General features: G+C 44.1%; 1 protein-coding gene across 6 annotated transcripts in view; it reads right to left on the bottom strand.

Annotated features, from left to right (window-relative positions):
- Positions 1-573: 573 nt before the first annotated feature.
- Positions 574-12,878, bottom strand: part of LOC5518509 (phosphorylase b kinase regulatory subunit beta) — a 33,555-nt gene continuing 21,250 nt past the window's right edge. The window contains exons 24-31 of one of the 6 annotated variants that reach the window (XM_048720506.1): positions 8,579-8,673; positions 8,071-8,138; positions 7,484-7,545; positions 6,944-7,051; positions 5,973-6,047; positions 5,501-5,548; positions 2,747-2,921; positions 574-2,654 (exon numbers count right to left, since the gene is read on the bottom strand). In XM_048720506.1, coding sequence (XP_048576463.1) covers positions 2,796-2,921; positions 5,501-5,548; positions 5,973-6,047; positions 6,944-7,051; positions 7,484-7,545; positions 8,071-8,138; positions 8,579-8,673 — 582 coding nt within the window. In that variant the 3' untranslated portion in view covers positions 574-2,654; positions 2,747-2,795. Of the gene's footprint in view, positions 2,922-5,500; positions 5,549-5,972; positions 6,048-6,943; positions 7,052-7,483; positions 7,546-8,070; positions 8,139-8,578; positions 8,674-12,878 lie in introns of all 6 variants that reach the window. The other 5 variants (XM_048720507.1, XM_048720509.1, XM_048720508.1 and 2 more) reach the window with 5 other exon arrangements.

Here is a 12,878-nt window from a genome sequence, read left to right as displayed (position 1 = left end):
ACTCATTAGCTTTACATCTTAGCCAGAGGCGGGGGGTAAGCGTCCCTACTGCCGCCAGGGTTTTCCCTGGGACAATTTCACTCTGGTTCTTGCCAACCCACAGGGAGCCCACTCAACCCAGCGCATTGTTATTTAGCATGTGCTTTCGACTTCGTTTATGAATATCAATTAGGTCACGAAGTTCTCAATAAAAGAATAAAAGTCCAAAGCACATGCTAAATACACAATGCGCTGAGTTGAGTGGGCTCCCTGTGGCCAACCTGCCAACATGCTCAGGTAAGCAAATATAAACAAAGCTTAAAGCTGGTTAATGATTTAGTAACCTGTTACTTAAATTAAAACACAGTTTTTATTTTTTTTTATAAAAAAGGTGTCGTATAACAACAGTTTGTCAAATATCGTTATCCCTGTTTCCTTTGCAGGGACGCCCTAGTGACCATTATGTAGGAAATTAGGAAAGGGGACCTGGAATAAAAATGACCCAATGAAACGATTTCTTACCTAGACCACTACTCTGTTTAGATATTGAACTATGTATTAAACTCGCGCAAAGGTTAATAAAAATCCCAGAAGTTGATACTTGATGTGTTTTAATGACACTCATTATCGTAATTAGCTTTACATCTTAGCCATTACATATCAGATCTACACAAGTTCTATTTACATCTAGAAAACCTTTATCTTTGCACCTATTGATTTTGTAGCGTGCATAAATTGCAGCTGTTACTGCCAATAATATAAGAATAATATAAAAATGTATCAAATTACACTAATCGTTTTCAGCAAGTCTCAGCAAATTAATTACAGCTAATCAACAAGAACACTGTCCTATACTATCTTTTACTAATATCCCAAACTAGGTCAAACAGTGTTTCCGCAATAAACCTTATCAAATCAGTTTGTTAATAATTATTTATTGATATATTTAAAAGTTTTGATGGTTTTTGCCATCTTTGCATATCCTTTTGTGGAGTCCATGTACCAACAAGATGATGATCCTTTTGTGAGATCCATGCACCAACAAGATGATGATCGTTTGGTGAGATCCATGCACCAATAAGAAGATGATCCTTTGTCAGATTCATGTACCAACAAGATGATGGTCCTTTTGTGAAGTCAATGTACCAACCAGATGATGGTCCTTTTATGGAGTCCATGTACCAACAAGATGATGGTCCTTTTATGGAGTCCATGTACCAACAAGATGATGATCCTTTTGTGAGATCCATGTACCAACGAGATGATGATCCTTTATCAGATTCATGTACCAAGAAAATGATGATCCTTTAGTGAAGTCCATGTACCAACAAGATGGTGGACTTTTTGTGGAGTCCATGTACCAACAAGATGATGGTCCTTTTGTGGAGTCCATGTAACAACAAGATGATGGTCCTTTTATGGAGTCCATGTACCAACCAGATTATGGTCCTTTTATGGAGTCCATGTACCAACAAGATGATGGTCCTTTTGTGAAGTCCATGTACCAACAAGATGACGATCCTTTAGTGAAGTCCATGTACCAACAAGATGATGGTCCTTTTGTGAAGTCAATGTACCAACAAGATGATGGTCCTTTTATGGAGTCCATGTACCAACATGATGATGATCCTTTGTCAGATCCATGTACTAACAAGATGATGATTTTTTTGTGGAGTCCATGTTGTACAAACAAGATGTTGATGTTGTACAAAATATTGATGTCCTATTTTGACGTTCATGTCGAATACAATAATGACTACATCAAGGTGTTCCATGTGCCATGTTGGTTAATGTTTCTATAGTTAGAAGGTCCATGTACCATGTACCAGTAAGTTGATGTTTCTATAGTTAAAAGGTCCATGTACCATGTACCATTAAGTTGATATTTCTATAGTTAGAAGGTCCATTTACCATGTACCAGTAAGTTGATGTTTCTATAGTAAGAAGGTCCATGTACCATGTACCAGTAAGTTGATGTTTCTATAGTTAGAAGGTCCATGTACCATGTACCAGTAAGTTGATGTTTCTATAGTTAGAAGGTCCATGTACCAGAAAGTTGATGTTTCTATAGTTAGAAGGTCCATGTACCATGTACCAGTAAGTTGATATTTCTATAGTTAGAAGGTCCATGTACCATGTACCAGTAAGTTGATGTTTCTATAGTTAGAAGGTCCATGTACCATGTACCAGTAAGTTGATGTTTCTATAGTTAGAAGGTCCATGTACCAGTAAGTTGATGTTTCTATAGTTAGAAGGTCCATGTACCATGTACCAGTAAGTTGATGTTTCTATAGTTAGAAAGTCCATGTACCATGTACCATTAAGTTGATATTTCTATAGTTAGAAGGTCCATGTGATATGTACCAGTAAGTTGATGTTTCTATAGTTAGAAGGTCCATGTACCATGTACCAGTAAGTTGATGTTTCTATAGTTAGAAGGTCCATGTACCATGTACCAGTAAGTTGATGTTTCTATAGTTAGAAGGTCCATTTACCATGTACCAGTAAGTTGATATTTCTATAGTTAGAAGGTCCATGTACCATGTACCAGTAAGTTGATGTTTCTATAGTAAGAAGGTCCATGTACCATGTACCAGTAAGTTGATGTTTCTATAGTTAGAAGGTCCATGTACCATGTACCAGTAAGTTGATGTTTCTATAGTTAGAAGGTCCATGTACTATGTACCAGTAAGTTAATGTTTCTATAGTTAGAAGGTCCATGTACCATGTACCAGTAAGTTGATGTTTCTATAGTTAGAAGGTCCATGTACCATGTACCAGTGGGCTGATGTTCCCCGGTTGTGCCAAGATCCCGCTCAGCTGACACTGCAAGACTCCACATCCATCCCCTCTGCAAGGAGACTATTGACCACCGCCCTCGTCAGGTAAGTGGTGGTCCCACCTTTTCCGTCTGGAGGAGTGTTGAAGAACTGCTCAGGCTCCTGAAAAAAAAAGGGATTAAAATGCTTAAAGAGCCTCTGCCATCCACCGTTATGTCAACCCGGCAATGCACCAAGAGTCCGAAATCAACCACTTCCAGACAGAGCAAAAAAAATGGCACCAAGTTTTCCAATTCTCCATATATTAGCTCACGAATCTGCATACAATGGATTCCTCTGACCAAAAGCTTAATTCCAAATTTTAAAGAAACTTAGAAGATATGAAATTTAGATATTAGCAAGAAAAGGTGGCTTGATTTCTGATCAGAGCCCAACTTTATACTTTGAAAATTTAAAAATTGCACTTCAAGTCTAATATCTCGAAGACGAATCCATTAGAAAAAACACTTTTTGATATGTTGGTTTACATATCATAAGGAACCTCTATGCAAAAATTCAAGCTTACCGAAGTTATTCAGACCTTATTCTGGGAAAACTTGCCATTTTTTTGCTCTGTCAAACTGCCATTAAAAATCGGTAAATGGAGAATTACATTGCATCTTTGGCTGGTAAGTTTAGGATCTTTCCAATATCTTTAACGTAGGCCTGGGGTATTCTCTAACGCCACTACTCAGGATTGTATAGGGATGTAACCATTACCAAATCCCAAAGGAACCATTACCAAATCCCAAAGGAACCATTACCAAATCCCAAAGGAACCATTACCAAATCCCAAAGGAACCATTACCAAATCCCAAAGGAACCATTACCAAATCCCAAAGGAACCATTACCAAATCCCAAAGGAACCATTACCAAATCCCAAAGGAGCCATTACCAAATCCCAAAGGAACCATTACCAAATCCCAAAGGAGCCATTACCAAATCCCAAAGGAACCATTACCAAATCCCAAAGGAACCATTACCAAATCCCAAAGGAACCATTACCAAATCCCAAAGGAACCATTACCAAATCCCAAAGGAACCATTACCAAATCCCAAAGGAACCATTACCAAATCCCAAAGGAACCATTACCAAATCCCAAAGGAGCCATTACCAAATCCCAAAGGAACCATTACCAAATCCCAAAGGAGCCATTACCAAATCCCAAAGGAGCCATTACCAAATCCCAAAGGAACCATTACCAAATCCCAAAGGAGCCATTACCAAATCCCAAAGGAACAATTACCAAATCCCAAAGGAGCCATTACTAAATCCCAAAGGAACCATTACCAAATCCCAAAGGAACCATTACCAAATCCCAAAGGAGCCATTACTAAATCCCAAAGGAGCCATTACCAAATCCCAAAGGAACCATTACCAAATCCCAAAGGAACCATTACCAAATCCCAAAGGAGCCATTACTAAATCCCAAAGGAACCATTACCAAATCCCAAAGGAACCATTACCAAATCCCAAAGGAGCCATTACTAAATCCCAAAGGAGCCATTACCAAATCCCAAAGGAACCATTACCAAATCCCAAAGGAGCCATTACTAAATCCCAAAGGAGCCATTACCAAATCCCAAAGGAACCATTACCAAATCCCAAAGGAACCATTACCAAATCCCAAAGGAGCCATTACTAAATCCCAAAGGAACCATTACCAAATCCCAAAGGAACCATTACCAAATCCCAAAGGAGCCATTACCAAATCCCAAAGGAGCCATTACTAAATCCCAAAGGAGCCATTACCAAATCCCAAAGGAACCATTACCAAATCCCAAAGGAACCATTACCAAATCCCAAAGGAACCATTACCAAATCCCAAAGGAACCATTACCAAATCCCAAAGGAACCATTACCAAATCCCAAAGGAACCATTACCAAATCCCAAAGGAACCATTACCAAATCCCAAAGGAACCATTACCAAATCCCAAAGGAACCATTACCAAATCCCAAAGGAACCATTACCAAATCCCAAAGGAGCCATTACTAAATCCCAAAGGAACCATTACCAAATCCCAAAGGAACCATTACCAAATCCCAAAGGAGCCATTACTAAATCCCAAAGGAGCCATTACCAAATCCCAAAGGAACCATTACCAAATCCCAAAGGAACCATTACCAAATCCCAAAGGAGCCATTACTAAATCCCAAAGGAACCATTACCAAATCCCAAAGGAACCATTACCAAATCCCAAAGGAGCCATTACTAAATCCCAAAGGAGCCATTACCAAATCCCAAAGGAACCATTACCAAATCCCAAAGGAGCCATTACCAAATCCCAAAGGAACCATTACCAAATCCCAAAGGAACCATTACCAAATCCCAAAGGAGCCATTACTAAATCCCAAAGGAACCATTACCAAATCCCAAAGGAACCATTACCAAATCCCAAAGGAGCCATTACTAAATCCCAAAGGAGCCATTACCAAATCCCAAAGGAACCATTACCAAATCCCAAAGGAACCATTACCAAATCCCAAAGGAACCATTACCAAATCCCAAAGGAACCATTACCAAATCCCAAAGGAACAATTACCAAATCCCAAAGGAACAATTACCAAATCCCAAAGGAACAATTACCAAGGGCCATTACTGAAACTTTAATTGAAAAGACCTAGATTCATCATAAGGGTAGAGATGCTGACATTATCAGTAGTCCGGGAAATGCCTCACACAGCTGTTCAGAACATACCGTTGCTGGATTATCGATGAGGTAGAGTTTTATTGCTTCTTCTAGAAACTGAAAAACACAGTACATTAGTAGTTTGGTACAGTGGTACTTTTTTAAAGTATTCTTTTTTAATAAGTTTTTATATCTTCAGTCGCTGAGGCCTGTAAAACATAGGGCCAACCCGTAAAAGTCCGAAATGCAAACTAAACATTACCATACCCGGATACTCAAGGATTTATCCAAGAGATGGTATTCAAAAGCACCGCAAGGAAATGTAAAAGAATCGATTCCATTGTCAAAATATAAATCTAGATTTTTGAGCAATTCGTAAACAAAGAATTTGTAGACAAAGTCTTACACATTTCTTATCAAAAATAAATCACAAGCAAACAGTAACAACAGGCTGTCACAGCGACATCACTAGACTGAAGTGACTGCAGTGAATTGTTGGCATAGACTTACAGGCATAGACTAGTCATGAAAGAATACTCACACTATCAAGGTCGATGCAGTCATCAAAATCCACCTCGGGATTGCGTTCCAGAATAGTTGCCAAGACAACCAACAACTATCGGAATAAAAAAAATCAGACATACGATCAAGGCAATGTGGTCTTAATCAATCATCGTCATCCACCATATCCTTCCTCGCCTCTGTAATGCCCCCTCGCCTCTGTCCCTCTTTCACACCCTTCCAATCCCTCTTTCACACCCTTCCAATCCCTCTCCCCCCTTCCAATCCCTCTCCCCCCTTCCAATCCCTCTCCCCCCTTCCAATCCCTCTCCCCTTCCAATCCCTTTTCCCCCTTTCAATCCCTCTCCCCCCTTCCTATCCCTCTCCCCTTCCGATCCCTTTCCCCCCTTCCAATCCCTCTCCCCCCTTCTAATCCCTTTTCCCCCTTCCGATCCCTCTCCCAATCCTTCTCCCCCCTTCCAATCCCTCTCCCCCCTTCCAATCCCTTTCCCCCCTTCCAATCCCTCTCCCCCCTTCTAATCCCTTTTCCCCCTTCCGATCCCTCTCCCAATCCTTCTTCCCCCTTCCAATCCCTCTCCCCCTTCCAATCCCTCTCCCCTTCCAATCCCTCTCCCCCTTCCAATCCCTCTCCCCCTTCCAATCCCTCTCCCCCTTTCAATCCCTCTCCCCTTTCCAATCCCTCTCCCCTTTAAATTCCCTTTTACCCCTTTCCAATCTCTCGCCCCCTCTTCCAATCCCTCTCCTCCCTTGCAATCCCTTTTCCCCCTTTTAATCCCTCTCCCCCCTTCCTATCCCTCTCCCCTTCCGATCCCTCTCCCCCTTCCAATCCCTCTCCCCTTTAAATTCCCTTTTACCCCTTTCCAATCTCTCGCCCCCTCTTCCAATCCATCTCCTCCCCTTTCCACCCCCTACACCCTATCCTTTCCCTCTCCCCCTCCACCCCCTTAACCTGTTAACATTCTCATCATCTCTTTTCCACACCCTCCTCACCTCCACTACCAGCTGTCTGTACTCAGGATTTGAAATGTCGCTCAGAAGCTCTTCTACTTTCAGCTGGAAATTCCTCTCTTGTTTGGTCATGTCAGATATCGTTGGCAGCTAGAACAAATCATCGTGTAAATCTTGGGTCAAGAAACTCCAACCTTGGGTCACAGACTCCCATATAGTAAGCTTTTATAGAATTGCTCGTTAAATGATCAGAGACAGAAACCCATGGAGTGGAAACTCTTACACAAGCAGGATTAGAAAATATTTCAAGAGGGGAGTTTTATTATCTAAGTTAAGTCTGCAACGACATCTGTGTCAACACTAAACAATTGGACATCTAGTATATAGAGATATCTCAGGTAGCTAAGTAGTTGATGCATGGTCCATTATCCCTCCCCTCCCCTTCCCGTTTCCCACCCCTCACCCCTAGGTTATAGGTCTGTGGCTCCCCACCACCCCACCCCCCAGGTTAGTAGCTCAGATGGTTGTTCATGTCTTATCTCTCCCCTCCCCCTGATTCTAGTGAAAATAATTACAGCTGACCTGGTCAAGGTGATGGTTGCTGACTTTGATGCCCCCAGGTGAACTGCACAGTATATTCCAGACTGCAAATACATCAAGACAATACACACAGTGATGGTAAGTTTGAACTACACAGGATATTCCAGACTGAAAACACATCAAGACAACACACACACAGTGACGTTTAGTTTAAACTACACAGGATATTCCAGACTGAAAAAAGATCAACACAACATGCACAGTGCTACATTGAGGACAAGTTTGAGCTGCACAGGATATTCCAGAATGAAAACACATTTATCCAAAACACACAGGTAAGGACAATTATTTTGGGATAGGCATCCATTCTTAACCCAAGGAATTTTATGAAGGCAAATAATTCTGCCATTAACACTCCCACTCAATACCCATTGCCAGAGCTTAGCTCAAATGATTTACTGAGATCCATCCAATCAAATATTGTCAATATAGCTTTAAACTGCTTTGAACTGTTTATTTTGCAAAAAAAAACCACATAACAACAAAGGAATGGCTGATCTACACTCAATTTATTTACAACAAACACAGTAAATTCTGTATAACATATCCCACACAATGACGCTAGATACCTTTGTCATAGAAACCGGGTGGAACACGATGTACAGCGCCGTCAAGCTGGCGGATCTGCAGTGGATTCCTACGGATAAACATCAACAATTAGCGACTTGCTCTAAGAAATCCCATGACTTTTTGGGTTGTAAACTTGTGTGCATTCTGGCTTTTGGCAGCAAACCAACAACAAAATAAAACAACTTATTTAGTTTTCACAAATTTTAGAAATTGTCTATGTCAAAAAAGGCTTTATTTTATTAAAAGATTTTACTTTTTGTGTTGCTCTCTGGGATGACAGCTGTAGCCGTTGGTGAATTTTATTTATCCTGGGTTTGCCACTCAAAACATCATTAGCGCGACTTGCCTATTTAAGGCATTAAATATCTGTGGGATAATAGAGTTCTTTAAAAGCTAGAGGACTTGGATTTAATTCCACTTACTATGATCCTAGTATTCTTTTTATAGGTTTAACAAACCTATCCATAGGGTAGTGTCTGGTCAAAAGAGAAGTGAAGATGCACTTACTTGGGTGCTAGGTCTTGTCCATGTAGCTTGCCTCGTGACTTGAGCACAATCTTAAGGAGCTTTTTGATGCCGCTTGGTGGCTGAGCATATAGTGACTGACCACACAACACAACAAAAAGTTAATTAACTGCACAAACTTAGTGAAGTCCCCATGACCCATTAACCCTCCTGAATTTCAAACTCATCACTCATTAATTTCATTTGATTACATTCCTCACCTTTTATGTTTTTTTTTCTGTAACTTAGTAGATGTTGTATATCGTAATAATTCCCCTCCCTCCCTCCCTGCCTGATTCCCCACCCCTCTCCTCTAAGTGAGGTCCATAGCTCAGTAGGTGACACATGCTCTTACCCCTCCCCTCCCCTCCCCTCCCCTCACACCTAGCTCAGGTCAAAAGTTCATTAGATGATGCATAGACTTATCCCTCCCCTCCCCTCACACCTAGCTCAGGTCAAAAGTTCATTAGATGATGCATAGTCTTATCTCTCCCCTCCCCTCACACCTAGCTCAGGTCAAAAGTTCATTAGATGATGCATAGACTTATCTCTCTCCTCTCCTCACACCTAGCTCAGGTCAAAAGTTCATTAGATGATGCATAGTCTTATCTCTCCCCTCCCCTCACACCTAGCTCAGGTCAAAAGTTCATTAGATGATGCATAGACTTATCTCTCCCCTCCCCTCACACCTAGCTCAGGTCAAAAGTTCATTAGATGATGCATAGACTTATCCCTCCCCTCCCCTCACACCTAGCTCAGGTCAAAAGTTCATTAGATGATGCATAGACTTATCCCTCCCCTCCCCTCACACCTAGCTCAGGTCAAAAGTTCATTAGATGATGCATAGACTTATCTCTCCCCTCCCCTCACACCTAGCTCAGGTCAAAAGTTCATTAGATGATGCATAGACTTATCCCTCCCCTCCCCTCACACCTAGCTCAGGTCAAAAGTTCATTAGATGATGCATAGACTTATCTCTCCCCTCCCCTCACACCTAGCTCAGGTCAAAAGTTCATTAGATGATGCATAGACTTATCCCTCCCCTCCCCCCACACCTAGCTCAGGTCAAAAGTTCATTAGATGATGCATAGACTTATCTCTCCCCTCCCCTCACACCTAGCTCAGGTCAAAAGTTCATTAGATGATGCATAGACTTATCCCTCCCCTCCCCTCACACCTAGCTCAGGTCATAAGTTCATTAGATGATGCATAGACTTATCTCTCCCCTCCCCTCACACCTAGCTCAGGTCAAAAGTTCATTAGATGATGCATAGACTTATCCCTCCCCTCACACCTAGCTCAGGTCAAAAGTTCATTAGATGATGCATAGACTTATCTCTCCCCTTCCCTCACACCTAGCTCAGGTCAAAAGTTCATTAGATGATGCATAGACTTATCCCTCCCCTCCTCTCACACCTAGCTTAGGTCAAAAGTTCATTAGATGATGCATAGAGTTATCCCTCCCCTCCCTCACACCTAGCTCAGGTCAAAAGTTCATTAGATGATGCATAGACTTATCTCTCACCTCCCCTCACACCTAGCTCAGGTCAAAAGTTCATTAGATGATGCATAGACTTATCTCTCCCCTCCCCTCACACCTAGCTCAGGTCAAAAGTTCATTAGATGATGCATAGACTTATCTCTCCCCTCCCCTCACACCTAGCTCAGGTAAAAAGCTCATTAGATGATGCATAGACTTATCTCTCCCCTCCCCTCACACCTAGCTCAGGTCAAAAGTTAATTAGATGATGCATAGACTTATCTCTCCCCTCCCCTCATACCTAGCTCAGGTCAAAAGTTCATTAGATGATGCATAGACTTATCCCTCCCCTCCCCTCACACCTGGCTCAGGTCAAAAGTTCATTAGATGATGCATAGACTTATCTCTCACCTCCCCTCACACCTAGCTCAGGTCAAAAGTTCATTAGATGATGCATAGACTTATCTCTCCCCTCCCCTCACACCTAGCTCAGGTCAAAAGTTCATTAGATGATGCATAGACTTATCTCTCCCCTCCCCTCACACCTAGCTCAGGTAAAAAGTTCATTAGATGATGCATAGACTTATCTCTCACCTCCCCTCACACCTAGCTCAGGTCAAAAGTTCATTAGATGATGCATAGACTTATCCCTCCCCTCCCCCCACACCTAGCTCAGGTCAAAAGTTCATTAGATGATGCATAGACTTATCTCTCCCCTCCCCCTGGTTCCTTACCCCTCACCTCTAAATTAGGTCTGAACTCCCCACCCCTTACCTATAGGTTGGATCAGTAGCTCCTCACCCTTCACCCCTATGTTAGGCCTGTAACCCCACCCCTTACCTATAGGTTGGATCAGTAGCTACCCACCCCTCACCCCTAGGTTAGACCAGTAGTTACCCACCCCTCACCCCTAAGTCAGGCCTGTAACCCTGCCCCTTACCCCTAGGCTAGGTATGTATCTACCCACCCCTCACCCTTACAATAGGTCCATAACTACCCATCCCTCACCCCTAGGTTAAGTCTGTAGCTCCCCACCCCTCACCCCTAGGTTAAGTCTGTAGCTCCCCACCCCTCACCCCTAGGTTAAGTCTGTAGCTCCCCACCCCTCACCCCTAGGTTAAGTCTGTAGCTCCCCACCCCTCACCCCTAGGTTAAGTCTGTAGCTCCCCACCCCTTACCCCTAGGTTAGGTCCGTAGCTCCCCACCCCTCACCCCTAGGTTAAGTCTGTAGCTCCCCACCCCTCACCCCTAGGTTAAGTCTGTAGCTCCTCACCCCTAGGTTAAGTCTGTAGCTCCTCACCCCTCACCCCTAGGTTAAGTCTGTAGCTCCTCACCCCTTACCCCTAGGTTAAGTCTGTAGCTCCCCACCCCTCACCCCTAGGTTAAGTCTGTAGCTCCTCACCCCTCACCCCTAGGTTAAGTCTGTAGCTCCCCACCCCTCACCCCTAGGTTAAGTCTGTAGCTCCCCACCCCTCACCCCTAGGTTAAGTCTGTAGCTCCCCACCCCTCACCCCTAGGTTAAGTCTGTAGCTCCCCACCCCTCACCCCTAGGTTTTAAGTCTGTAGCTCCCCATCCCTCACCCCTAGGTTAAGTCTGTAGCTCCCCACCCCTCACCCTTAGGTTAAGTCTGTAGCTCCCCACCCCTCACCCCTAGGTTATGTCTGTAGCTCCCCACCCCTCACTCCTAGGTTAAGTCTGTAGCTCCCCACCCCTCACCCTTAGGTTAAGTCTGTAGCTCCCCACCCCTCACCCCTAGGTTATGTCTGTAGCTCCTCACCCCTCACCCCTAGGTTAAGTCTGTAGCTCCCCACCCCTCACCCCTAGGTTAAGTCTGTAGCTCCCCACCCCTCACCCCTAGGTTAAGTCTGTAGCTCCCCACCCCTCACCCTTAGGTTAAGTCTGTAGCTCCCCACCCCTCACCCCTAGGTTAAGTCTGTAGCTCCCTACCCCTCACCCTTAGGTTAAGTCTGTAGCTCCTCACCCCTCACCCCTAGGTTAAGTCTGTAGCTCCCCACCCCTCACCCCTAGGTTAAGTCTGTAGCTCCCCACCCCTCACCCTTAGGTTAAGTCTGTAGCTCCCCACCCCTTACCCCTAGGTTAAGTCTGTAGCTCCCCACCCCTCACTCCTAGGTTATGTCTGTAGCTCCCCACCCCTTACCCTTAGGTTATGTCTGTAGCTCCCCACCCCTCACCCCTAGGTTAAGTCTGTAGCTCCCACCCCTCACCCCTAGGTTAAGTCTGTAGCTCCCCACCCCTCACTCCTAGGTTATGTCTGTAGCTCCCCACCCCTCACCCCTAGGTTAAGTCTGTAGCTCCCCAACCCTCACCCTTAGGTTAAGTCTGTAGCTCCCCACCCCTCACCCCTAGGTTAAGTCTGTAGCTCCCCACCCCTTACCCCTAGGTTAAGTCTGTAGCTCCCCACCCCTCACCCTTAGGTTAAGTCTGTAGCTCCCCACCCCTCACCCTTAGGTTATGTCTGTAGCTCCCCACCCCTCACCCCTAGGTTAAGTCTGTAGCTCCCACCCCTCACCCCTAGGTTAAGTCTGTAGCTCCCCACCCCTCACTCCTAGGTTATGTCTGTAGCTCCCCACCCCTTACCCTTAGGTTAAGTCTGTAGCTCCCCACCCCTCACCCCTAGGTTAAGTCTGTAGCTCCCCACCCCTCACCCTTAGGTTAAGTCTGTAGCTCCCCACCCCTCACCCCTAGGTTAAGTCTGTAGCTCCCCACCCCTCACCCTTAGGTTAAGTCTGTAGCTCCCCACCCCTCACCCCTAGGTTAAGTCTGTAGCTCCCCACCCCTCACCCCTAGGTTAAGTCTGTAGC

The sequence above is a fragment of the Nematostella vectensis genome, chromosome 13 (genome assembly GCF_932526225.1).
Source record: "Nematostella vectensis chromosome 13, jaNemVect1.1, whole genome shotgun sequence".
NCBI classification, from domain to species: Eukaryota; Metazoa; Cnidaria; class Anthozoa; order Actiniaria; family Edwardsiidae; genus Nematostella; species Nematostella vectensis.
Note: the sequence above shows the minus strand (reverse complement) of the source record. Positions and strands in the feature narration are given on the sequence as shown.